Below are 27,690 nucleotides of genomic sequence, written 5' to 3' on the forward strand. Positions count from 1 at the left end.
ACTTCAGGGGACTGGTTTTAACAGGTTGTGTCAACAGCAGCAGAGCATACACAGGAAACAGAAAGAAAGCTGAGATTGTCCCTGACTGGAAAGCAACACCAGAGGAAAAAAAGTTTTAAAAGGGGAAAAAAAAAGAGCTAGTTCAAAATCATAGTTCTGGAACCTAATGCATATTAATGACAATTTTTTTAAGATAATTATCAGCCTGAAAAGAGCTGCTGGGGGCATGTGCTGTAGCAGCAAACGCAAGCACGGACATCTCTGACAAGGTAGAATGTAAGGAAGATGGCTCTCAGTGCCCTCATCCTCCCTCAACGTTTTACCACCTACAGCATTTTACTCCCTGAGAGCACTTTCCTTCTGCAGCCTCCATCCATCCGCTCGCATCATGTGAACACTGTGCGCTTCAAAGGCTGCTCTTCCTCTTCTGGGTACGAGGTAATCCCATGGTTACAGGCAGCCAGAGCTGTGTGTCTAATCCCCAAGGCTGTGGCTACCGGCCCCCTCCTGTCCTGCACGAGGCTTGCGCGCTGTCCTGCTTCATTTCAAGGTCACTTTTTCCTAGCCCAGCCCTCCATTTTCAGAAATCACCACAAGCAGGCAGCCTGACTTTCCTTCCTTCCAGTTACTTTATGGTTTCCCTATACACAGGTGTCCATAACTTAGCACTGAATTTCATTAAGTGAAACAGATTACACAAAAGCAAGAGCATTGCATGTGACAGCAGAACAGACTATTTGCAGCACTTTCTCTAAATTTTACTAGTGACACGGAAATCATTACATTTGTGTGGCTGGCTGAAAAATAAGCTTTGTTTCTCCATAAGTAAAAGTTGTCCTCTACTCCACATTTTTGTCCTTTTTGATTCTTTTCAGACAGATAATCTTTTACTGAACACACTTATTCCTCTTTCGGAGCCACTTCTCTTGTAAAGACACCAGCTAAGATAAAAACACGAATGACCTTTCACGTTGGAATCCTCAGTTTTGATTTTATACACGGAAGAGGTGTGGGTGTGAAATAAATACATACCACAACTAACGTGATACAGAATCTGTGTAAATCTATCATAATGCAAGAACTGTCATCGACCTCAAGACCGAGGAGTTCTTCAGCTACAGGATAGGATCGTACGCACGTGCCTTACCTGCCACGTCTCTAACTGGCTCCCAGTGCAAACCATCATCCTTGTCCTTGATCCATCCGCACAGGCCGCTGTCAAAATTACAGCTGTGTACCAGCATGCCTAGGCAGAACAGCCAAAAGGCAAAAGAGAGTGATTTAAGGCTTCTGGTTGGGGAATTAAAGCACTTGTGGCTGACACTGGCACAGAAATACAAAAATAAAGCGCAGCAGAAGGAGCGCTAGAAAAAGAACATATTAACAATACTAGAACTAAACGGGATGCAATTATTATTACTAACAATTCATGCTCTTTTTGTACTTAATCTGTTAGGAAAAGGAACTATGAAGGTTCATTTAGGTAGTGGTTGTTTTCTTTTTACAAAGCGTAGCTTAAACAGGGGGCATTAGGTACAGGAGTCCTGTAAATGGTATACAAGCACAAGAAATCTCAAACAATCCTAAACCCCGGGCCCCTAACAGGAGATGTGATCGTTACCTGGGTCATCATTTGCTTCAAATTCATCAGCAGTAATCCCTCGTTCAATTTCAAGTATTTCAAACAGGTTATTGCTCACCCCGGGCTGGCGTGGAACTGTGAGAAAAGTAGGTTTTCAGAAATGAATGAGATAAAGATAGTGACCCACTTCCTTATCTATAATAAAAAACAGAGAGCAGCTCTGGGCGTTGTGCTTTTCTTGGAAAATTCAATATATTTAATTACAGTTGACGCAAAGATTCATAAACTTTATGCCTAGGTGATTTATGTTGTAACATTTATCTGAGCTCTGTAAAAGGTGATTGCAAATCTGCTAAAGGCTCTTCTAACGAAAGCTGCTTTTTCAACCAAGGAAAAAAAGAAATCTATAACCTTGAAGCACACGATTCCTCTCCACGTGCACTTTTTAAGATAGCGGTTTCTCAATAACATACAGCCACATTAAAGCCCTTTCTCAAAGCTTCCAATCCACTCACCTTCCACAGACGTTTTACAGGAGAACTTCAGTACAAGGCACTGGTATTGGGAAGAGGCCCCACATGAAAGAAGGAGCTATCCTATCCACCTTAACCCAGAAACGCAGCTGAAGGTATATCCCTCTCTCTGTAAAGGATCAGAGCTCCCTCAACAATTATCAGGATTATACTCAAGATGAAAAGGAGGAGTTTTCTGTTCAAATGTAATACTTTTCAGTAAAGTCTGCCCTTCAATTGCTGCTCTCAGCTGCAAGAAGAAGGAACTCTTGGTGATTTACAGGCCCACAAGTTGTCATTATTAGACACTGAGCAGCAGGTAGGACAGCCTGAAATTTAAGAGGTCTCTGTGAGAACCATAGCTGCAAAATTCAGGTGGCTACAAAGACCTCCCTGTAGTCCTGGAGATGCTGTGTGCCAGGCTGTGCCAGTCTCCAGGACCACCAAAGAGACGTTGAACCTGATGGACAGCTGTAAGCTAGAGGTAGAGGTGGCACGAGCTGCCTCAGATGTTCTTCTCCCAGAGGCTGGGCTGCCAGATAATTAATAAGAGTAGTAACATCTTTCGGACGGGTCCTCAGATGGTACAGGCACCTCTGACAACTACAGCATTTGCGAGGGCTTTCTCTACTAAAAAGTTGACGTGTTTTCCATTTTCAGTCCTGAAACAAGTACTTGAACTTCTGTGTAGGCTTTTTAGGCAAGTGAGAACAACAAGAATTGAGATTATTTATCATTCTAAACTGAAATAAAGGACAGTGTTTTCAGGAAATCAAATCAAAGATTCTCTTGCATGAGGACAACACATAGATACAGCACTTTGCAAGAACTTCAAATCCAGAAGACAGAGCAACCTTAAAACAATAAAGTAATTTTCTGCTTTATACATTTGGGACAAAATAATCAACCAAATGCAAATTATTTTAAAAGCATTATGCTATACAAAATCTGTAGCGTATAACAAAAAAAGCTCAAAGGCTGTGTGAAACTTGTTAAATTCTTTCATTAATTCTTAGAATTTTTCTTTTTTTTTTTCTTTTTGGAATCGTTTGTAGATCTTGGAAGATGTCTACTTGCAGTCTATGATACCGATGCACGATCGGCCTCAAGCACTTCAGGTCAGCCTGGGGAGTAAAGGCCTGTTCATTTTTAAGATACATTGTTTGCAATTATATTTCTGCTATTTTGTTTAATGGGTGTTTTGTTTTTTTTTTTTGCTTACGTGAGATTTAATACAGTAGAAATCTTATGAATGTGAACAAACCACACCACTTAGTCCCATAAACATTCTGCAGTATACCTATGCACAAATAATATATTCATATAATACACTTAATATTCTAGATATATTTTTTTATATTTTATGTTCGTGCTATTTTCTAAAAATCTGTTCCGTCTGTGCACACATACAAGCGCTCTCCAAATTGATATTAATAACGTTATAATAACGTTGATATTACTTGCCAACAATTAAAGGCTTACAAAAAATAAAAGTAAAAAAAATCTTCGAACCTTTCCCCTCCAGTTCTCTCCCAACGCTGTTGTTATGGGCTTCTAGAAAATCAGGTTGTAGGGCTTTCAAACAGCCTGTTCAGTGCTCACACCTAATTAGAGGAATGTGCACTTGACAGAAGACAAGAGGAGTTACCGCAAGCGATGCGGGACTCTGTGCATGCTCCATGTGTACCTTTCCTTGTGCGACGACAGCGTGTATGTGGAGTAGCGATCGTGGGAGAAAGTATTTGGCACGGCTATTTTCTGCAAGATTTCCAGGCCCTTTCTGTGTACTTTATATAGCATGTCAAGAGCGCTTTTCACTTAACTTCAACTGTTTGATAAAGCTTGTTAAATATAAACTTGGCTTCTTGGAGAATTTTGTAAGCTGTGAGTGAGCCAGTACATCAACACTGCCATATCCTCCACGTTAATTAGCTGGAGCTCTACGTGGATGCAAGAATGGGGGGGGCATTTAACAACTGCTCAGGACAGGTTTCTTTTCAGCTTTGTAATCCTTGGGCAAACAAGCAGGACCTTTTTCATTTACTTGTTAATTACTGAGCTTGGGATACACATCATCCTATTTTAATTGCAGACCAGTCACTGCTTTGGTGTTACAAAACCAAAGCAAAACACGGAGTGCAGCTTCCCATTACAATAATTATTACTGCTATTAAGAATACCATGTTCTCCCTTACAAGGAGCATTGCACTCTTATGCGTTTCCATTCCACGCAACGATCATGGCCAAACTTCCCACTCATGGTAAAAACAAAACGAGTAAAAAGCTTTTCAGCTTGAGTAGTTGTTATGATTAAGAGTTGTTAAATTCCACTTCCAAAAATCCCCTGAAGTGATGAGATCTCACACAGAACTGGCAGAAAGCAGCTAAGAGAAAGGGCAGCCCAAAGGTCAGCCAGACTCCACAGTCATTTAGAGAAGAGTACATCCTCTTTTCCTCCAGGGAACACTTTGATTTATCCCAGGCTAAAAAGAAGGGGCAGAGAGGTACGCTTCACCCTTTTATTTGGATACCCCCAGTGTCCCAGCTGCATGGCCTAAATCTGCAGATCCCAGTTCTGCAGCAGGAACTGCTTCAGGAACGGCGCTGGGGGCTGTCCCACCCTCCTCAGCACCGCTGGCGTGAGAGGGAAGAGATGGTGCAGGTGAGCAGCCACTCCAAAGTCCACTCTCGCATTTCTCAGGCTGTTGTAAAGCTCCTCACTTTGACCTAAATCAAACATCTTATTACATATATTTCCAGAAGATTTTTTTTTTAAAAAAAGCAACGTGCTTTTCTGTGAAAAGAGAAGCACTGGAAAGTAACAATCCAGTCTGAGGGAAATGCAGCAAAAACAACTTGTTTCGGAAGCTTGCGTATCGGCTCTGTGGTTAAACTAGCTGGGAGGTGCGATTCCTAAGGCTCCTCAGTCTTAGGGTTTAGCTCCAAATTACAATCAGGAACCAAGTGCCTATCTCACATGCTTAAATATTAAGACAAATACTTTTTAATAGCTGATGAACAGTGAAGGTAAGATAAATGCTATTGTAAAATGATGCTATTCCCGTGACACCATAGAATAACCAAACCCAAATCTTTACTTTAAGCACTTCCCTTACTTCCACAGTTTTGAGCATCACGTAACTGCATTTACTACACTAAGGACTTCAGACACTGGAAAGGGCAGCAGAAAGAATCCTATCTTAAAATCTTGCTAATAGCTATTATGAGAAATGACTCCCAGTTCCAATCTAATCAGCTCCGTTAAGGACTAAGAAGGAAACTTGCTGAACTGTCTTTTAATGCTGATACCCAGAGTGTTGAGATTTGTCTTTAAGCTTACGTTTTTAAGACTTGTCACCCAGATCCCAATGGTAGCAGAAATTCCTACTCTTGATGAGAAATATATCCTACCTGTTAGACTTTATCCATCTTAATAAGTAGGAGAGGTTCCTTCACCACAGCTTGCAGTGAAACAGTTAAACATTAAAGCCATCGCTGCATTCCTCCCTCATTTCCATTCCCCCATACCCATATCAGGAGAAGATTATCCTTGGTGCCAGATTCCACTGTCTGCATCTGACTGAGTGGTTCAAAGGCCAAGTGTAGGAATTCCATTTTAAAAAAAACACTCAATTTTTTTTGTTCTCTGGAAAAGCAGATCCCCGTAGCCATTACAGGCATGTTTAGAAAAGGGGGAAAGCATCTAGGGAAATGGAACAACCTGATACTGATACCTATCAAAAACTGCAAAGGTATTTAAAGAACATTATCAGCACAGTGCTTTGTGCTCTCTGCGACCGCTGAACAGACCAACTTCACTGGGCCCCAGCTGACTTCAAGCTGAGCAGTTCTGAAGTGGAAGCTTAGGAGAGGTTTGCTCAGTGTGAGATGGCAGGGCAGGTCACAACAAAGGGAGAAAAGCGTCAATGCGTCACCAGGAGCAAGCTCAGGAAACTGTTAAATAACAAAAATTAAGATTTGAGAAATGCTTGCAGAAAGCAAGTGTGCTTGCCTAGGCACACTCCTTCTCCTGCGTTTGCAGGATTTGGCCTGGATTTGGCCTAGAGCACCAGAGCCTCTATCAGTGTACAAGCACTCTACCAACTCCTTTGGCCATGGACTGTCCAACGCAAGTACTGCCCAGTCAGATGGCTGAGCAAAGCAGCAGGTACTGATACGCCACTTTGTCAAAGGCACATTCTCCAAGAATAGAACTGTTTCCACTACACTGTAGGTTTCAAATCCTAAACAAATGCTTTTGAGCACTCAGTAATGAAATCCCTTCGGACATAAGTTAGGTGGGAGGGGATACCCACTTCAAAGATACCTGCAAAGCGCCCATTAAGTGGGGAGAAAAAGGATGCTAACTCCTATCCTCTAAAGCACACCCATTTCCAGTATTTCAGGTATACACATTGCACACACAGGTATATCAGGTATCTCCGTGGCAGGAAACAGAAGAATAAATAATGTGGGATTAAAGACATACTTATTGACCTGAGGTGACTGACTACTGAAGCCAGTAACAGCTGCTGTGGTTGACACCTTTTGGAATCCTGCTTTACTGTGCCCCGATGCCTTTGAAGCTATGCACAAGCCTGAAAGGGTGGCAGCTAACCTAAATAAGAAGTGAACACTTTTCAAAGATGAACTTTTCCTATATGTATACGCTGTATGTACAGCAATGTATCCCAAACATTCACATCCAAAGCACGAGCTTCTAAATCTAGCTTCTACAGGGAATACTGCTGCAGTCTAGAATGCACCACTATAGTCTAGAATAATTGCCACAGAACTCTGTATTGTTAACTATTGGTTCCCATTATATTGAGTGCTGGGAGCCTTTAGCGTATTTCTTTTTAAATTCTTATACAAAAACATGCTTCAGTTTTACGGATTGTTTGAAATTAACCTGGAAAACATCAAAAGAAAACTCTGAGTAGTACTAGGATATATGTTCCCAAATTCCAAGTTGATTTTTTTTTTTCTATTTTAAGTAATCTCTAGAGCAGACAAAACGTGAACAGGGAAAACAAACCCTTTTTAGTAAGGAAGAAAATATCTCATTCTTTAATGATCTAAGAGAACACATCCCCAGAAGTTACCGCATAGATGCCAAAGCAAAAACTCCCACATTGCTTGTACACCTGCTGTGAGACAGCAAACCTCCTCCTCCTCCTCCATTGTTCAGCAGCTTTATTGTACATTACACTAAAGGAAAAAGGCTGATCCAACACACCCTCACCATTTCTAAGATCTGCGGCAGAACTAAAGATAAAATTGGGCGTTGAATGCTTCTTGGCAGATGTGTGCAACTCTGCACGTGCCAGTAATGTCATCTCAGGCATGCACTACAGCTGGCACAGAAACATAGTGCTGTATCTTTCAGAGCAGCTCTTAAAAAGCTCCTCCTTGCACTAGGAGAATCTTCAGCATTCTCAGCTTTTACATATGCATTTTCACAGATGTACTCCATACCATTAGCCTCCATGCTATTTTTATGTAATTCTACAGTTGCTTAGTCATAAGCATCCAAGACTCTTTGGATTCATGTGATATCAGCAGCAAAACAGACATGATCCCATTTCTTACAGTTCTCAAAACTAAGGAAATTAGTTATCTGAGAATGACTCAAGTTCCTGATTTTTGAGTTGCGAGAGCATGAGTTACATTGCATTTCAATTTTTTTTCCCAACAAAATGGCTTTCCTTTCTCCCTCCAAAATTTTCATCTGAAAATGTAATTAGGCTAAGTGTTTATACAGGATATTACACTCACAAATAATTTCAGGAAGGAAGATTGAGATTTTTGGTTGAATTAATCCAGAATTTCTTCTGCACATTTTTGTTTGGTCATAAAATCAATTATTTACACAGCTTTAGCACATGACCATTTTCACTTCCATATCTTTGTTCTCATTGATAAAACGTTCCAAAACACCAAAACAATAACTGAATGGTTTCTACAATTACAATAAATGAAAGGGTAAGTAAATCTACTTACTGAACACATCCCCTCGGGGTTTCTGAGGATCTATCTGTATCCTGTTATCATCTGTAGCTCCTTGGGAAGACGTAGTTTCAACAGGAACAAGTGAAGGATCTGTGGTGGTTATCCAGGGAGTTCTTTGTGGTGGTAGCGTAGGTCTTAATGTTGTAGGTTGAGGTGGCGTTGGAGGTGGAGGCTTGGTCACTGGCTTTGTTACTGGCCTTGCTGTCACAGGCACGTACCTAGTGGTTGGCTTCGGTGCGGGTCGAGTTGTTGGCCTTGATGTGGGTCGAGTTGTTGGCCCAAGCGTGGGTCGAGTTGTTGGTCTGGTCATCGGCCTTTCTGTAACAAAAGCAAGTACACACGGTGGTCTGAGGGTTTGTCTCGTCATCCAGCATCAGAAATCCTATTGGTTATACCAGTGCCTCCCAAAGGCAGCACACTTTCCCCTTGAATACGTGTTATGGACAAGCTGGTTCAATCATAATGTTAGGAGTAACTGCAAAGAGAATAAAGGTGAGAGCAAAATGGACTCCTCGCTCCAGAAACTTCAGAATAGAATTTCACTGACATGAAAAGTCTTTGCTAAAACAATGCCTCTTCGCTGACATGAAATAATGCTGAAATAATGGCTCTTCTTCTGAACGTTTCCACTAATTAGACACGCACTTAAGCATAAAAACTACTGAATTATCAGTACTTCTCATTACAGTGTGTTTGAGATGATTCAGCACGACTGAAGGCACACAGCACCCATCTCCTCCCAAGCATCAACTCTCTTTCAGAGTCGGCAAAACTTGCCCAAACGAGCTGTTAGTAAAACAGCATGGACACGAACAGTACAAGTTTTTACTCAGGAGCAGAGGGAAGTTTAGCAACACTCCAATGTTAATACCATTTCAGTCATGGAGGGGCAGATACCTCTGGTTTAAAAAGTACTTTTCAGATCTTTCCACTTCTTTTAAACAGTCCTCCTTGTCTACGACTGTTTATCGCTTTACAGACAGTGAACCTAAGCCAACTAGCTTTCATTTAAATCTCTCTTTGCTGAGCACCAGGAATATAAGTGAATGGTGGTTTGTGTTTCTATCCTCCAAAAAAAGGAAAAGATGAACTGAACTCCACCTACAATACAGTGACATTGCCTGTTACACCACCTTCCCCAATATTTCATAAAGAAAGGATAACAAATTTTAGATTTATATCATAAGGAGAGTTTCTATAGGCATGAAATCCAAGAACATCTGTTTTGGTCTTTATATTTTACTATTTGTTAATAAACCTTTATATCTCACTGGAGATCTTAAAAGCCCCAGTAAGAATTCTACTCACTTCTTTTGTGTACATACAAGCGTTTGAAGTATAACACAGAGCTAAAATTAAGTGACTGTTTGTTAAACAATGAAGTGTTTGAAGATGGCAGGTAAAAAGGTTTTCTGTCTGCTTACTACCATTCTTTTGAATAGCTTGCAGTTTTTACCTTGTGGTGTATTAAAATATCAAAAGTACCATAGGACTACGTCCCAGTAACGCGTCCAGTGAGTCCACATATAACTGTAAGCATTCCTGCTGTGAAAGATCACCATAGCGAGAGCACATAGCCATAATCACTAAAGCCAAAGGAAACAAGTTTGCAGTGGTACTGCTCTTTGGAAAGACGGGTGAGTCACCAACAGCCAGAACCCACATATGAACACAGGGTCCTCAGAATGATTGTGCAGATCTGTCATAGAGCTGTGCAGCCCTGAGGGACATCGCCCATCGGGAGCTCCAATGGCCTATTCCGTACCAAGAGGGATGACCGCTTCTCCTAACACAAATATGAATTCTCCAACAGAGAATTCTTCCAGAGAAATCCCTTCACAGTTCTGCTAACATCTAGGGAATGGACATGGTAAGCTGCTGAAATGGGCATGCTGCAGAGCGTACGTAATAGCAGCATTTGAGTAATATGTACCGTCTGACCAGAACTACCCCACTTACTCACTTGTCCTCATTCTGAAGCAACTTCTAGAATGAAGCTCGGAATAGGGTGAGGTGGATATCTTTCTAATTATGAAAATGTCTGAGAGAGAGGTATTTTTATCAAAGCATGCTAAGACTCAGAAAACTCAGACTACGTTCCCTGGACCTTCATTAATTTTCAAAAATAGCTGTGAGAAATTGAGCCTAATAGTGTTACACCTGAAAACATACAACATAAGATTTGTGGACATTTACTTTTAGAACTTCTTTTTGAAATGGCGTTTTACATACGTATGCAGTTTGTTCCATTGTCTCTGTAACCTTCTTTACATTTGCATTTGTAGGATCCTGGTGTATTGTAACATCGTGAAAAACTACCACACTGATGCTGGCCAAGGGAACATTCATCTATATCTGCAACAGAAAGTTACATCAAAAATCACTTGCATGAAAGAAACCTTACTTCCTGCTCATCTTTGCAAAAACATGAACAGTAGCATGATCATTTGCAAAAATACACATTTCAAAAAATCCAATAGAACTGAAATGGAAAAAGGAAGGCAGTTGCAAGTTAACGCAGTGACTTCAGGAATATGCACGTTCTTCAACACCCAGGTATTAATATTATTTTTTCATAAAACACTTCTTTATTGTACCTATTGTATCTAGATGGAAACTACATATGTGACCTTTATATGTTTTAGGGCTCTAAAACAAAGACTTCTCTCAAAAACTACACTTAAACATAAAGCTATGCCTCATTATTTCCATGTTATTGGTTTTTTGTTTTTTTTTTCCTCCAGTAAAAGAATCAAAAATTAGCGGAGGCAGTGGGAAATTAAGACAGTGGCATCTGGGAACATCTCTTTTGAAGGGCGTTCACCAGCTGCATTCCAGTCTCATGTCTTTGTCTAAAGACAGGTCATTTACCAACCCTCGCCTTTTCCCACCCATCTCCAGGGTAAAGATAATTCTGCAGCCTGGGTTGCAAGGAGCAGGGATGTACCCTATCCACGCGTTCTTTTCTTGGATCTTGGGGCACGCAACGGACCACAACTGCACGACAGCTCAGACATAGCCTAAGCTGACACACTGCTCCAAACCTACAGCTGCCTCTGCCCAGGGAAACCTGTGGGGATGAAAGTTCTGGAAAGGAATTCCTGGAGCTCTCCCACTGCCTTTCACAGGAGAACCAGCTACAATAGGAGTCAAACATACACTTTCAGTTTCACATTCGATCTAGTTCTGTTACTCACCCTTTCCTAATACAGACGTAGAGCAACTTACAGTAACCTACTTGGACATTTCAGCCATAAGCAAATGTTCCTCTTTAAACCATTAATTCAAATTTATAAAATGCACCTCAGTTGCATGCACATCAGAAAGACGTTGGTATTACCATGGCATTGGTATTTGCCTCCGATGTACATTAAATCGAAGCCTTTATGACACCTGCACATGTAGCTTCCAAAAGTATTGACGCAGTGCCTAAATCGTGGACAGATAACTCTCCCAGTAGCACATTCATCAATATCTGTGGAAACAGAGGAACTGCATTACTCTTAGTAACAGGTAAAATGCAATCTACACAACCCACGTGAAACTGTTTTCACATTGTGAAAACTGCAGAATAGGCCAAGTACTTCTGAAAATGTTATTTTGGATGCAAGCTGGTCTGCCAGCAGTAACACCTGAGCACTTCTGGCTGCGTCACCTTGGTTCAGCTCTTCGCCACGTGCCCAGATTCTTACGGTTCCCATGCCAGAAGCCTTCCCAAGTACTGTGAGTGACAACAGAACGCCTTCTTTGAGGCCTCAAAACATTCATCCTTAAAACTGTAATGATATTTGGCTGAAGAAAAGCTATGTCGTGCTACTTGTATGACTTTTGTCCCATTAAGCCCTGCATGGTTACTAAGATAGCACGTGGATATAGGTGAAGAATAATAAAAAATAGCCCAGTCATTATTTTACCAAACATGCCTGAAACATTGTTCCTGTAGCACAGGCCATACATACCTACTCAAAATACATCATCACGTGATAGAAAGTTGCCTGCTTTTTATAAAGATCTCAAGTGTCCCTAAGCTCACTGAGCCGGCCATGGATTATCAGAAATTCTCATCTGTTCAGGACTTGCTCTCAACAAGGAGTTCAAGCTAAGGCCAAAGGTGCAATGTTTCTGGGTCAACTACCGCTTGGTCACCACAGGCCAAAAACTTTGCTGCTTTGCAAGCTCTTACCCTGCACTGTAGCTGACCCCTCTTTCACGGAGATGTGTGTAAGGTGGCCTTCAGATATTGGAGGTGCTGAGATGCGTGCCTTGTATTTGCCCTGCTAGCAACACCTGAAGAAGTAGTGTTTCATCAAGCAACAGCTAGGCAAGGAAAGAGCTGTGGGAAGATGTGTCAGATGCTGGATGAGCATCACACCTCTCAGCTCTCCGAAGCTGCTGCTCTTCATGCTAAATACACCGGGCAGATGCCAAGGGAGCACCCAATGCAAACCCAGGGCTGCTCTCACGGCGTGCAGGGCTCTCGGCAGGAGAAGAGGCTGACACACAAAAGCTGCTCGCACTACCACTCACTCTGTAGCCCTTAGGAAACTGAGCTGAAGTCTTAGTACTTGAACCCTAATACTTCTCCGAGGTAGGGACCTGCCACACGGGCTGCCTCTGACGCACACCGCTTCTGACGTTTACTGGTTATCTACAGGGCACAGTTCAAGCCTTTGCTCTGCACCTCTATCAGGTTCTCATTCTATGGGAAAGCAAAATTTTGCCCTCTGTGCAATTTTTTTTTCTGAAAAGGAGCACTTCAGCAGCAAGTGTCAGGAATGCAAAACAAAGTTGCGTGATTGATGCCCTCCTGCTTGTGAGAGGAGCCTGAATAAGGAAGGCACAGAGAGGTCCAAGTTTTTTACATAGCACAGAAGAAACATTAGCACTGAGTTGCTCAGGCATATTCAAATATTCTCGATTAATTAAGAACCATTTGAATGGGGAACTAAAAGAAACAAAGCTGCTGGTAACCTAAAGTAACCTAAAGCCACGCATTACCGGTTGGACTGCCTTTCGAAGAAGCTGCTGTTGGCAATGTCCCACCCTGTATAAGGAGTTATGGAGGACAACAAGGACTCCCACCCCTGGCCCATCAGACTGCTCAGTGGATGCTCTTCACTGGTGGGAATAACTATTTGATCGTTATGCAGAAGACAGAATGCAAGTGCTAGCCTCCTACAGCTCTCACATAGCACAGTGACAGCAGCTTCCAGCAAACCTGCAACCTGTGCCAATTTGCACCTGGGCCCAAAAGTAAGGCAGTTCCCCTTAGCCTGCTGCAGCAGGATGTGGCTCCCGCCTGCTGCCCATGAAAACCAGGGCATGGAGGGGTGATCTGCATTGTGATCTCAGCTTGGTCTCCGATAGAGGCACACTCCCAGATCGAGAACCAGGGGCTGCTCTAAAGGCAAATACTACAAGCAGCAACTAATGACTGTCAGAGCCAGTGTTCAGTAGAGAAGCAGGGCTACAGACAGGCTTGCTTCTGTCCTGCTGTGAATAAGGCCGTATTACCAACCCAACTACTAACCAACTATGATACGGGTTTTAAAATAATTTGGTTTTTAAGTTTACAAGGGCATATTTTGTAAATTTCCATCCACAAGCAAGACATCTAGAAAGACTTACTTTTGCAATGAAAATAGTTATGATTTTCAGTCCTCAAACAGCTACACACCTTCTAATGCTGAAATGTATACAAACCCAATCCAAAGAGCTGGGAACATGGATTTATTGAGTTGAGAGTCATTAATTAGTCAAGTCCTATTTTCACTGAATACTTTGCTGAATTCTTATTTACTTCTTTGTTATCTAGTTGAAATGAATTGCCTTCCTAGCTGAATTGTTTGGTTGCTCTTCACTGATTGGCTGGAAGGAACATTTTAACAAGAGAATGATCTCCACGGGTTAAACTAAGAATAGAATAATGTCCAGAGGAATTTAAACCTGTGCTAAAAATAAGCATTGAATTCCCAGCTGTCTTTCAAACTCTATTCAAACTAGGATTTCACGAGCTGCAGTCAGTGCACACTTCAGTTTTCTTACTACCATCTACACTGTTATTTTTCTACTGTGTCTACACTGCAGCAGCATCTGCATGCTCCGTGGAGCTGCCAAGCTCCCCAGCAGCGAAGGGCTTGAGCACATGTCAGGAAAAGACAAAGTTCCAGCCACAGATAACTTTGATTCTTGGAGGTATTTACTGGTTTAGTGCAACTGAAGCTTGGCAGAGAAATTACATAGAAAGAATACATGTCACAATCGTTTCTTACCAAAAAATGGGAGACTGAGCGTCTTTTGACCCATGAAGGACAGCCACCTCTTGCTAAGACTATTTTCTCTGTGCTGTGCAAGCCTGTTCTGACATTTTTATAGAAGATTTTAAAAACAGGTTATTATATCAATCTGAATCACTAACACACACTGAAACGTAGGTACACGGTTCTTCCCCTTAATAAAAAAGGTGAAGAAAAAACCTGAAAGAGCTTCATAAAGCTGTTCTGAGCGTGAGTCTTCTGGATTAAAAGCGCATTTTGTTTATTTCAAGTCAGTATGACATTTGCTTGAACTTTTTATAGAAACAGACAGATTAGGAGAATCATGTGAGTATTTTTCTAGCAAGTTTCTGCATTTCGTACAATTTCCTTGAATTCCTACTTAAAATCACTCAGCTCACTATGACACAGCACAAGTCTTTCCCAAAGATCTCTATCTGCCATGATGCCTGCTGTGACACTAATTGCAATTTAATCTCTTCAGCATGTGACAGCAGTTATTTTTTCTTTTGTCCGTGTAGACGTGCTAGTTGTGCGTTTCAGAAAGCATCCATCCTAGAACCGAGCTTGCACCTCATGTCAGAAGATCTAGATTCCGTCCCTTGTTTTGCCACCAAGTTCTTGGTCAGCATGGGCAAGTCAGTTTGAGAACCACCTCCCCTGAGAACAGCCATGGCACCTAACTGGATTATCAGGGCATCCGCACTCTTCTATTCCCTCACTGCCAGTCTGCACGGTTGCTACAGGCTGTGGAACTGCAGCACTGCATAGGTATGAATAATAAAATCACTGGAGCATCATATCCACACAGGATGTATAGTTAATGACTAATGAAATCACGCGTCACGCTGTTCTTTAGACCATAGTAATGTGTGGCACAATACAGTCTGATTAACCATGAGCATCTTCTTCACGTTCAAGAATGTGAGAACAGTACATTTCATTTTCATACAGTCTGAATTCCTCAGTTTATTTTAACAATTACACAAGATGGGAGCCTAAATCCCATTAATACTGGGAGCGTGCAGAGACCTTTACTTTGCCTCTGGGAAATCTCAAAGATGCGCACAAATTATCCCTCTACTCTCTGAATCTGAGCATCACCTTGCTCTGGAAAGGTATGAGAGACAGCTGCCCTCCCCATTCCTTTTTTATGGAAATGTATTTTAGAGGTTCTGTTCAAATTACCCAGGAACAGGAGAGAGTAGTAAGGGCCAGGGGCTTGGATGCCAGTCAGCCTGCGTAGGCATGACGTTGATGGCCAATGAAACCTGCAAGACTGGAGGAAAACAGTGGGGACCTCTGACACAGACCTCTTGAGAACACCTGAGCAACGCGTCTATCTCCATCTTCATTGGTCACATCTTGAAACTGCATGCACATTGAGTTCTAAATGCACCTGATAAGCTTTTTAAATGCATTCAGTGTAAGGATGAGAACTCTATGAGGAAAAAAAATATATATTAAATATTAGATCTGCATCTGATCACCTACCTATGCAGGTTCTACCATCAGGCCCTAGCTGCAGGCCTGGAGAAGGACAGCGGCAGCGCACTTCCCCTTTCAGCACATCGCAGCCATACTGACAGTTTGCCATTGAGCAAGAAAGGCCACCTAGGGACAAATAACGGAACGCATTTAGATAATGACCCTGCCTACTAACAGAAAATCACTGTAATCTCTGGGGAATTAAGACATAGTATAGTTGTGATAGAAGCAGAGAAAACACCTGTAGAATTTCACAGGTAGTCACTCAGGCTTTAAAGAGCAAATGCACATACGGTAATTTTTTTTTTTTTCTTTCCACAAATAACAGTTATAAGAAACAACAACAGCGAAAAACAAAAATGACAACAACAGCAAAAAAAAAAAAGCACTACAATTGTAGCAAGTTGTGTAATGGAATGTAGCCCTCATGAAGAAAATAAATTCCAGTACATACTATAACACATCCTGGACAGTACTGACATTTTAAAATGGGAGTATCTTTAATAAAAAGTCATTTCTTTTCCCTTCTCTCTCTCCAGACACTCAGAATATCCACTTTTATGGGGGCAAGTAGGAACCCGATCTCCAGAGAGATGACAGTACGATTTTATACCGGTCGGACAACCAACATCTGCAGCTTTAATGATTTTACATTTATAAGGACATAATACAACAGAGCTGCAGGTGTCTTGCTGCAATGAAAACGGCAAGCACTTGTCCCTGAAGGCCAATTAACAGTGATTTACAGCACTGAAGAATGCTTCAGGGAAAGCTTGTAATAAAACTAATAAAATTAAACTATTTGCTCCTGGTTTGTTCAGACTAATTTCATTAGGGAAAGAAAAAAAAAAAAAAAAAGCAGCTCGTTTTGTACAACTGCCTCATTTCCAGCAAGATTAATCTTCTAGCATGGGGCACAACTTAATTTCATACAAGTTTCCCAGGGAAACCCAAGCAGGGGCTTTAGGAGATGAAAAAAGAAAGCAGCCAGCCTTGCCGTACTGGAGCACGTTCCATCTGGCATGAGCATGTAGCCGTTCAGACAGTAGCACTTGTAGCTGCCGTAGGTGTTCATGCAGCGGTGTTTGCAGGGCCGGGGCTTCAGTCCACACTCGTTTAGATCTGAAACGGAGAGTACGAGGGAAGGAGACGGGAAAAGAAAACAGATAAAGTACGCGTGAAAAAACTAAGTCAAGTTCCTTAAGAAAGAAGGAAAAATACGGCAATTAGCTTTATATGTGCAGCCCAGCAAACATCCAGAACAAACTCTACAAAGTACTGTTCTGTCCTCCTGCCACGTGGAGTATGTATATGTTTCTCAGATGTCTTTTCAGAAAAACATGTGGAAAACAAAGCGCTGCCATGAAGTTAAGCACTGACAGAAGTTTCATTAGCAGGTGTATAAGCTCAGGCTGCCCAAATCACAACTCTAGAGAAGAGAGAAAGCAAATGTCACTGCTGCGGTCACTATTGGAGCGCGTCCGATAGCAATTTGGTGAATCACTGTCATGCTTCAAAATCAGTTGCAGAGGAAGGCAGAAAAGCTGATGACAATCTACTTAAAACAATCTCTTGGACAGAATGTGCTTCTTATCATCTAAGAAATGCTGAAAAAAGTACTTGTGACACCAGTGATCTTTTTCAAGGACTATCGCTACAGGCTATTATTTCAGATTTAAAATACACAATTCGTGACTTTAACCGAAAATACTAAGCCCACAGTTTTCATGAGTAGATCAGGATTCTAACAAGAAGTGAAGACAGAGTCAGGAATTCTTTCAGAATTCTCTTCCAAGAACACGTGTCGATTTTATCAAGCAGACCAGAATAGTTCACTACAGAACTTAATTATTTGTGTATCGATGACTACAGAGGACAACACAGGTGAACATAACAAAGATATTCACAAAGCCAGCCAGCAAGCACTTAACTAAGGACCGGTCCTTGTCTCCAGTATGGCACCATGCACTGGAGTGCTGTTACAATAACAGTGACTGTTACTTCCAGAAACTTTGCAAACAGCCATCTCCACTTTTAAACACATTCCCATCAAGTGTCCCTCCTTAATCAGCACTAGGAAGGTAAGTTCTGGTGCTCCCAGCAACCGGTAGACACACCAACAGTCACCACTTTATAAGACACCAGCTGAGAAAGACGCACGTGCTTTTATAGGCTAAATGTGAGAGTTTAGAGTTAAGATATTAAAACAGAAAGATGAATAAGCCTCCAGTTAGAATGAAGTCAGTAATTCACTGGTTACTTTATGGACTACAAATAGCAATTTAACAAGGTCTGTGCTGTAAATAAAATGAGAAGAAGTTGGATTCGCTGCGGAAAGGAAGTCAAAGAACATATTGGTTCTAAGTAGCTGTATGTCGCATTCTGTAAATTCCCAGTGTCTGGATTTAAAATTCATCCTGAAACGTTGCAATCGCTTCGTTTTGGAGGGCAGCATTCCTCCTTTTTTTTTTTCAGGACAAAGTTTTTAATCGGTATTCTGCAAATGGGGGGAGGGGGGGGCTTCCTTTCATTATCATCAATGTGACATAGAGCAATCAAGAGAAAAATAAACACGTTGGACTCCAAGTCACTGATGCAATTCAAAATCAGCCTCAAGGGTTCTGTTGGTGCCTATAAACAAGCACTCTGTTATGCTGCTGTTGCTCCTGAGAGTTCCAACACTGTTTATGTGAATAAAAAGCCATCATCTTTGGAGCTACTTTGTTTTCACCTTCACGGTGCCAGGGAAGAGCAAATGTCACACCAAGAGAAGTCTGCCACATCCCACAGCCTTTCTCCTTCTGACCTCATCTTCCAAGGCCCTGGGGAGGGCAGCAAGTTTCCCCTTCTCCTGGGACAGGGCAATAGTAAGGGTTGCGATTTCTCCTTCCTTCCTGCAGAAGGCTGAACAAGATCTTCCAAGGAAGCCCCAAGAGGAACGTGCACTCCTACAGTAGTGAGGAAGACTAGGCGAGCAGGCACGACTTCAGAGAGGAAAGGCTGCCAAAGGGATGCACCCGTGCCTTGGAAACAAGGGGCAATGAGCTCCTCTGCAGCCTTCCTGCAGGGTGTGCGTTGCAGAAACGGCATCCCCTTCCAACACTCACTCTTCAGAAGTTTGAACACATTTCTGAAGTTGCTAGGAGAACATTCTTCTCCCAGCAGGTACCAACAGCAGAATCATAAACCATACCTGCTATGTTAAAAGAGAAACAGATGGAGAAGAGATGTGTATTTCCTACTGCGAAATGGGGATCTTCAGCTAAGAGCTGCATCTATCGATAGAGCATAGGCACAGGTTAAATGGAAGAGGAGCAGATGATTATGGTAGGGGAGGACAAATTATTACTTTGGGAATGGGAATAAAAATGGGAACATTTTTATTCTAAAAAAAAAGAGCATAAAAATGCTTAATAATTAACTGGCAAACATTTCGGGAAGCAAAGTTCTCCAGGTAGCTCAAAGGGCTGTTTTTTTTTTTTTTCTTCTATGAAACTTATTACATCGGGCAGTTCCTGACAGATATTACAGCTGCACTAACATCTCTCTTACACTTCCAAAACTTCTGTAGATGCTACCATCCTTAAGAACAGCCTCTCACATCTGCTTCCGGAACTTCTGCCACAGATCAAAGTTGAAAGGCATACCTATTAATGACCGTTCTCAGTTTAAAATCTGCTGCCTTCCGTAACGTATAGATTACATTGTGACCCTTACATAACTGGAGTCCCACCAGACTCTGAATAGCACACCGCCATTTGGCACAAAATATTCTTAGTACAGAAATGAAAGCTCAGGTGTTGACAAATAGAGATACTCTTGTGCTATCCCAATACAGTCGATTGATTAGGTTATTCTCATCACGCAGGTTTTGTTTTCAAAATTTTGACTACGTTATTTGATGTCTCCATTCTATTTCTGCCTATAAACAAATGCTGTTGCAACAGTTTTTGACTCCTTTGATTCAGGTCTAAAAATACACAGCTGAGAATAAAATGCCTGTGCCTTTACACTGTCTGATTTTTTTTAACCTTGGCTGACATAACAGAAAGCTAAGGTCACAAGGCATCAGAAATAAGCTGTTAGCACAGCTCCACTTAAATCTAAAACTCACGTGTCATGGGTTCTCACTTCGGCCTTTGACATCAGCTATTGAAAGAAAGTTGTTTTTAAGCTCATGGAGTCAGAAGAAAGGCTGCAGTTCAGGAAAACAACACTGGCAGTGCCCCAGCTGCTTAAAAGCAAGGCCACACTCCAAGGAGGTTGCATTAGAGCACGCTGCCTGGCCCCTCTTATTTTCCCTGAAGTGCAACTTGCCTTTTACTCCTTTTCAGCAACATAAGCACGTACTTGGAAACCACACAGCAAGCACGCTCAGTTTCCTAACAGGTATATTGGATAATTACTGGCAGGTCTTACAGGTTCTTTAGAAAAACCTGTATGAATATGCTGACAGCTCCCTTTATCTACCCCCATGTTCCCATAATCTGTAACAGCAAGCTTCCCAAAGAAGAGCCCGGATATCCTGCACATAGACAGGGGGAGCACTGAAACATTCCTGCTATTAATGTACTCTATCGGCTTCAGACGTGTTTCTTGTTCTATAAGGATGGACTGTTTTTTTCAAGAACAGGTTCAGGCTCATGTTAATAGTCACAAGATCAGCTACAGCAACATACCTCCTGAACATATGCTGGTTTTAAAAGGTCCGGTTACTTACCCGAAGATACCGACTGCATACTTCAGACAACATCTTTAAAGATGTCTCAGTACAAGTGCATCAAAAGAGGGAAAGAGAAAACAGCAGTAGTTTCCTCTTTAAAAAATATAAACTAAAATGCATTAAACGTATAGACTAAATTTCCACATTGGAATTTAAAATGTTAATCCTTTTAATAGTGTTGGTCTTTAGAAATCCCTTTAATTTCTTTGCAGGAATCTCCATTTGTTGTCCCACACTTGAAGTTTGGCTGCTCAAGTTGACGTGTTACTACAGTTCCTACAATTACACAGTCAGTGCAAAACCAGTATTCTTACTTTCAAAGTAACAACACAGTAGTGCACGTAAAAGCAGGCTGAAAGCTTTAGGCCTGGAAAGCAGGTCCATCACAGAAGCACAAGCATTCTATTTTCAAGAAAAGAAATAAAAATGTGAATGCAAGGAAATGACAACTATGCTGGCAAACCTGCGGGGACATCTTCGACCACCACACAGCCTCACACTTGATCTTGGATAATTACCAACTTTGGGGCACATCCAGCAGTAGAGTACATAAGCACAGCTTCCTAAGAAGACGCACAGCATACTCGGCTCTTTTCTTTTAATTAGTTTCTGCAGAAGGCTCCAGAACTCAAATCTTTGCTGCCTTTTTCTGCCTACTAGCCAGCTTGAATCAGGAAACACGTCAGGTACTCAATACTAAGTTTACTCAGACTGAGACAATAGAATACCGGTGACCCAGCAGAAAGTCAAAGATTTAACTACCACTCATACTATAAAGTAGTTCAAGCTTTCATTCCCAGCGAGTATCAACTTCTGCCTCTATCTGACCCAATAAACAATTCCTGTTGTTCTCAGTTCACAAAGGAGCTTAGAGATCAATTAAGAAGCGCAGATCCTGAAAGAAGAGCAGAGGAAAGAAACAAAAGCAGGTTACAATGCTGAGCGCGATGGAGAGTCAGGACGTTTTAGAATACAGGCGCACAGTATCAAGGAAACTCGATCGGTTATTTGCTCTGCATGCTAATGACACCGCAAGTTCAGCCCTCGCATCGCAGCCATTGGTCTATTAGTCTCCAACCCCTTTGCAAGAAATGTATTCATCATTTCAAGCCGTGCAGGTAGAAGGAGCTCGCCACCTGAAATACAGGGACCACCTCACCCCTTGAAGGCGTATTTCTTGTATGATGCTCCAGGGGGCGGAAGAGATGTGCGTCACTGCTCTGACCGGGTGGACTCGAATATGGTTGCTCATCTTCACACGATGGGAAGAAGGCATAATAAAAAATGAAATGACTGAATCTTTGCAATATGCAAAAAAGATGCTTTATATTCTTCACCTGAAGACAACCTTTCCCAGTCACAGGAAGTAACCTACATACTAGTAAAATCGGCAAGTTGGCAACTATTCACATTTGTCCATAAAGATAGGTTTTACTGAAGAGTTGGTATCCATTTACTGTCGAACATATTTTGAAGGAAGCTTTAGTTTCATTCTTACTACTATAAACTAGAGAGCCAGTACAAGGCATTTTCTTTCAGAATGTTCTTTTTTTTTTTTCCCCCCTTAACTGCTTATGGCTGTTAATCTGGGATTAAAAAGCTAGAAGGGAAACAGTAAAGTTACCAACGAGATTTGTGCAAAGTCACTGCAATTCAACTGCTGATGATAGCAACATAATAAGAGATAGCATCAGCTAATCCTAACTCCTGAGCGGCCTGATGCAAGAGCTGGATCACCACAGCCACTGCAGAGCCACCGGAAAAGGACCAGCCTTCAGGCATCCTCACACAGCTCCAGTGCAACAGTTCTGCTGTGAGGCTCTGTTGTTCTCTTGGACCGATCCACAGAACACGGCTTTATCTTTGAGGACCACAAACAGATGAGATGTAAAGCCTGTTCATCAGCGCTCATATTTCATAGCCCGGCACCATTCACATATCCTAGAAAGAATTCCAACTCTGCAGGGAAATTCCAACATTTCTTCTGCCAGTACCATTACTTTGTTATTACTAATTATTTTTCTAGAACAGAAAAGACTAAACAGAATTACTGCTATAGTATAGTAACACGGGTCACATTTGTTCTGTATGTAAGTGGGCTTCATGGGATGCTGCAGTTCTAATTCACCCAGGTGCGTAGACTGGGGGGTAGCTGGGCTGTGCTGTAGCCCCCTTAGCAGCCATACATTCAGATTTCCTCCCAGACTGCATCAACTATGCACATTTGGGTCTGAAGCTAACGTGGAATTAGCACATGGCAAGAATGCATATTCTGATCCCAGGAACAGCCATACGAGGTAGAATCAATATAGGCTGCAGTGATTTGATTTGACTGGTGGATGTCTGGGGCACTGCTGTCAGCAGGCATCTCAAAAACCTCGTGGACGTCTGCCACAGCAACTTGGTCACCAATACCATGCATGAATGGCTGATTAATACAACCCACAGTGAACTAAGATGATAATTCAGTAAAAGAACACTTCATCTATTCAACTCTTATTTACACAGTGCAGCTTATCGCTAAGCTACCTAGTTCTGGATTAAAAACACAAAAACAATGATGTATTTAAGAAATTATTTTTTTATTAAAGAAATACTATTTCACTATCCAAACCTGAGAATTGTGACCTTATGAAATAACAATCCTGCCCACAGGATTTAACTTACTCGATTCAGATTCAGGACAGCATGTGGGTACATACTTTATGTTAAACTCATTGATTTCACCTGAACAAAAGCAATTGTGTTCCTTGTATCACCCCACTGCAGGTGCCATTTTTTTCTACAAATGTCAGTCCCAATTTCAGAAAAGCTACAGCAGTAGCAGACGTGGCACATGAGTTTGTTACCCTATGCCTGCAGGCAACATACGCAGCATTAGCGAGGGTCAACAATATTTCTGTGATTTCACAAATAAATGCTCTTCCTTGGACTTCACTTTCTTACCTTGGTTGCACGTTTTTCCAGTGTATCCTGGGTGGCACTTGCACTTGTTTGGCCCAATGCATTCACCGTGTTTGCATCCTGGTTGGCAGATAGCTGCAAACAGAAGAATGCTCATTATTCTTTGGTTCCAGTCATGATTGACAGTGCATTACTTTAAAACAAATGGCAATGACCTAACAAAAATAGTACCATTTACATTCCTCCCTTAAGCATCGTTGTATGTCTCAAATACCACTGTTCAAACAACAAATGCATTTTCAAAAATAACTGCCACCCCGATACACGTGGGACTCTGCTATTCTATTTTTGTACAACAGGAAGTTACGCTGTTTCTGGGATATTAAGCTCTTTTAGTACCTCATCAGCTAGCAGACACAATGCCTTCACTTGCTCTGTGTATTTATGTACCGTGGTTCACATCATTAAATTTGGTAAACCTGGAATATGCCCTAGCTACACACGAAATGCATGCATCAACGTCATAGCTGACAGAGAAACAAAACCATAGCCACCGATAAGCAGTAGTACAGATCCCAGTATTCCCCCATGGTTCTTCTATGACTTTAAAGTAACATTCTTTACCCTCCTATTAAGAAATGTTTTGCCTGAATTTGTTCCTCTCAAGTGTTTCGATTCTGGCGTTGGAATTACTTTCTTCTTTTGGAAGAGGACTGGGTCAGAGTAAAAGCAACAACGTAATATGCTGCTTTATCACTGCACGCATCCCAGTCACTTCTACTCAGAACATTTCAAGCATTTAGTACCAAACTTGCTGTACAAATACAGATGCAGAATGTGAATTTACGTTCCATTCTGCTTCAAAGCCAAACTCTGTGAAGAAATAGTTTAGAAGTCATCTTTAGTACTTCCCTCAGAATAACATCAGTAAAACACATACGACCACCTTTTACAATACCACAAGCTCTGCTTTTGAAGAAACATGACAATTTGTCCACAAACATATTTCTCCTGAACTAGGATTATTTCCTAGAATCTAACAGGAATAGTTTCAGAACGCCGTGAATCCTGCCTAACTCTGGAAACCATCTTACAGCTGAAGATTTTAGACAATTTATTTCCCAGCCTTTTTTTTCTTTACTAAACTTAATGTTTCACCCAAGCGGAAAACTAAAATCTTCAACAAGCTCTAAAATAACGTTTATCATTCTGTGACAATGCAGATGTAACACTCTGGTGAGCTTAGTGTTTGAGCAAGACAGGCACAAATTAGAAAGAAAACAGAGGGTGACATAACTCAAATACTCTGTAATTAGGATTTACTATTTACCCCGACTTTAAGTTAATTTTCTAAACTAACAGTATCATTTGCAATTTGCCAAGTAACTAACTAGATCCAGCTGTAATATTCATTGATCCGACAACAGCCTGTGTTATAAAATTGTATGTACTAAGGATCCAACTGAACAGAAAGCTGTCAGAAGGCACTGGCTTGCACTCCAGCCAGGCTCTTCAACAGGGCTGAATTAAACAAAATTAAAACAGAAATGAGATTAGCTTCAGCTGTGAAAGAGCTACGCAAATACCTCTCTCACGTTCCAAAATCTTTTCCGTAAGATTCAAAGCATCCAGAATCAGCAATTCCCGCAACTGCTTCCACAGAAGCAACAGTTAGCATGGAATGAGTTTGGCCCAGTTCTGGGACTGTATTTGCTCTCTACTCTCAGGGCATATTTTTGTTTAAAATGGCCTGCAATCCCCAGAGAACGTAAGACCTTGTTTTCTATCTGTAGCACTGCTCTTAGTGGATCTTCCTAACGTTGCTGCGTCTCTTTTAATTCTGTCTGTGCAAATATACTAAAAAGCAACAGAGAGGAGCGGTTTTAACGCAGAATGTGTCCTTCCCATAAACACCGTCCAGAAACAAAGAAACAGGACTTGGATTCACAGAAACTCCATGAGATGGCTGATGAAAGTGGCTGTAGTAGTTCAGTGGACTGCTAGAAGGTATGTTTTGAACATACATCCTTGGGTAATAGGCAGACTTGCTGGAAGAGCAACAGAGACATCACGAAAAAATTCCAGAGCACTGCAGTTGGAAATAATTACTGCTTTTTTAATCATTACGGTCACAAATAGAAAAAAAAAAAATGCGTTCTCTGTTTTAAGAGCTAATTTAGACACCGTATCTCTTGTCTTTCTGACATCGTAAGCGCTAGTCTAACTAAAGGGGATGATGGAAAAATGAGGAGCATGAAGACCAACTTCATGACTTTGAAGTCACTGGGGAAAAAAAAAGACGCAATCAATCTATACTAGAAACAGAAACAACTACAAACATGTTTGCAAAAGCTTCCATGAAATTTCAGCTGTCCTTCAAGGAAAATCCACGTTGTAACGTGGGATCCAATTAGATAACAACAACTTTTTAGAAAGATACAAAGCACCATCAGCTAGGTAGCAGCTTGGAATGAAGTGGTCAAGTTCCCTAAGTGAACCTATTACAACTTTAGTTTAGCTGACGCTACAATGCCTTTCTCTCCTCAAACGCGTGAAGCATACATCAGTGGCGGCTCAGACTGCAAAAAAAGATCTTACAGTTGAAGACTAAAAGGCTTATATCATTTAGGAATGGAAAAGCTTATCTAATTCAGAAGATCCAGTATCTTTGTCATTAGGAATCAGACTTTTTTTTTTTTTTGCAAGTTCCTTTTAATTCTCTTGGTCAACCAAGTAGGACGTTGTACTAGACAAAAAATTATTCACTGGCATTAATAAAGCTTCTAAAGCAAATGATACAGAACAACTAATTACAGATAGAAGACAAGGGTGATGGGATCTGCGGCATCATCAAGAGATCAGCTAGACTAATACAAGTTAACCGGCTTAGAGCCGTAGTATTATCTGTAATATTTGATGTCTTGTATGACATACAGGTGGGTTCAGTCCTGTTCTAGTCTATCTCCTACTCGCATGATAAAATTATGAGGTGCACTTAAATCTCTTCTGTTTTCAAAAGTCTCAGTTAAAGAAGATGTCAGTGCCTCAGCAGTCCACAGCTTTAAAATCCCTACTCCTAACAATTGCCTAACCACTGTCCATTAAGCCAAAGACATTACAAAATGCTTTCTGGACATAAACAGGCATTTGGAAATCAACTTCTGCTGCCAAACACGGTACTTGAAGAAATCCTGTTTATTAGAATATATTCTGTGCACCATAGCTACTTGAATGTCACGCAGCTTAAATAAAACATTGTATTCAATTTTAGTTCCGCGTAACAACTGATGAATTTCTATACAAAAGGGAAAAGCATTTTGCAGCAAGCTTTGCAATGCCTGTAATTCGGCCAACACCTCCAAACTTTACACAGCATTTCCTACAAAGAATCAAATCGCTGTCACCAAGCTATTTATGTGACTTCCCATTAACTTAGCCAGGGGCTTGCGTTGTGCTCAGAGTTTCAGCTGTACAAAGCCCAGTCTGTACAGCTGGCTGGGGCTCCACTGGCTACACCTATGCTGCCTTTTTCACTGTATCTCTACCAGCTTCCCTAGGCCCAGAGAGGCAGGCTGGTTCACACAGGGCCTTGCAAATACTCCTTTATAAAAGTAACTGTTTAAAACAAAAGTTAAGATGTATCGTAGAATCATAGAATGGTTTGGATTGGAAGGGACCTTGAAGATCACCAAGTTCCAACTCCCTGCTACAGGCAGGGACGCCTCCCACTAGACCAGGTTGCTCAAAGCTCTATCCTATCCTTGTATAAACAAGCTTGCCACTTAAAAACAGACTGCTAATTTACTGTTAAATCAATAACATGAAAGTAGTAACATTTCTCCAAAGAGTCTTCTCTGAACTGGCATTCCCATGGGGCAGTCATGTCAGCTAGGACAGAAAGAAATCCTTAGCGCAGCTATCTTCATCATTAGTCAACTGCTGCTTATTTACCAAGGCTGTAAACTACAACTAAACTTTCAATTTCATTTCATTGCCCAGTTCATTCAGGAGATACCAAAAAATAAACAATGGTCTCGTGACCGCTCATGTAAAATTCAGGACAAATTAAACCCTGTAAAAACAATAAAGAGAACTGAAACGTGAGTGAATTGGGTTTAGAGTTGTTTTTGTGGCTTTTTCTCCTCAAGAGTGGGAGAAAGAATTCCTGGTGAAATGCATATGCTCTTAGCATGT

The 27,690-nt window shown here is 41.4% G+C and overlaps 1 protein-coding gene and 1 long non-coding RNA gene across 4 annotated transcripts in view; one reads left to right on the forward strand and one right to left on the reverse strand.

Annotated features, from left to right (window-relative positions):
* Positions 1-847, forward strand: part of LOC110398847 — a 3,023-nt gene extending 2,176 nt beyond the window's left edge. For both annotated transcript variants that reach the window (XR_002438697.1, XR_002438696.1), the window contains exon 4: positions 194-847. This is a non-coding gene — a long non-coding RNA (uncharacterized LOC110398847). The remainder of the gene's footprint in view (positions 1-193) is intronic.
* NPNT (nephronectin) overlaps positions 1-27,690 on the reverse strand; it is a 45,931-nt gene that overhangs the window by 6,565 nt on the left and 11,676 nt on the right. For both annotated transcript variants that reach the window (XM_021396813.1, XM_021396814.1), the window contains 8 exons: positions 23,539-23,631; positions 16,872-16,991; positions 15,876-15,995; positions 11,447-11,581; positions 10,339-10,461; positions 8,098-8,424; positions 1,622-1,717; positions 1,148-1,246 (listed from right to left, as the gene is read on the reverse strand). In XM_021396813.1, coding sequence (XP_021252488.1) covers positions 1,148-1,246; positions 1,622-1,717; positions 8,098-8,424; positions 10,339-10,461; positions 11,447-11,581; positions 15,876-15,995; positions 16,872-16,991; positions 23,539-23,631 — 1,113 coding nt within the window. The remainder of the gene's footprint in view (positions 1-1,147; positions 1,247-1,621; positions 1,718-8,097; positions 8,425-10,338; positions 10,462-11,446; positions 11,582-15,875; positions 15,996-16,871; positions 16,992-23,538; positions 23,632-27,690) is intronic.

Source organism: Numida meleagris, chromosome 4, assembly GCF_002078875.1.
Source record: "Numida meleagris isolate 19003 breed g44 Domestic line chromosome 4, NumMel1.0, whole genome shotgun sequence".
Classification (NCBI taxonomy): domain Eukaryota; kingdom Metazoa; phylum Chordata; class Aves; order Galliformes; family Numididae; genus Numida; species Numida meleagris.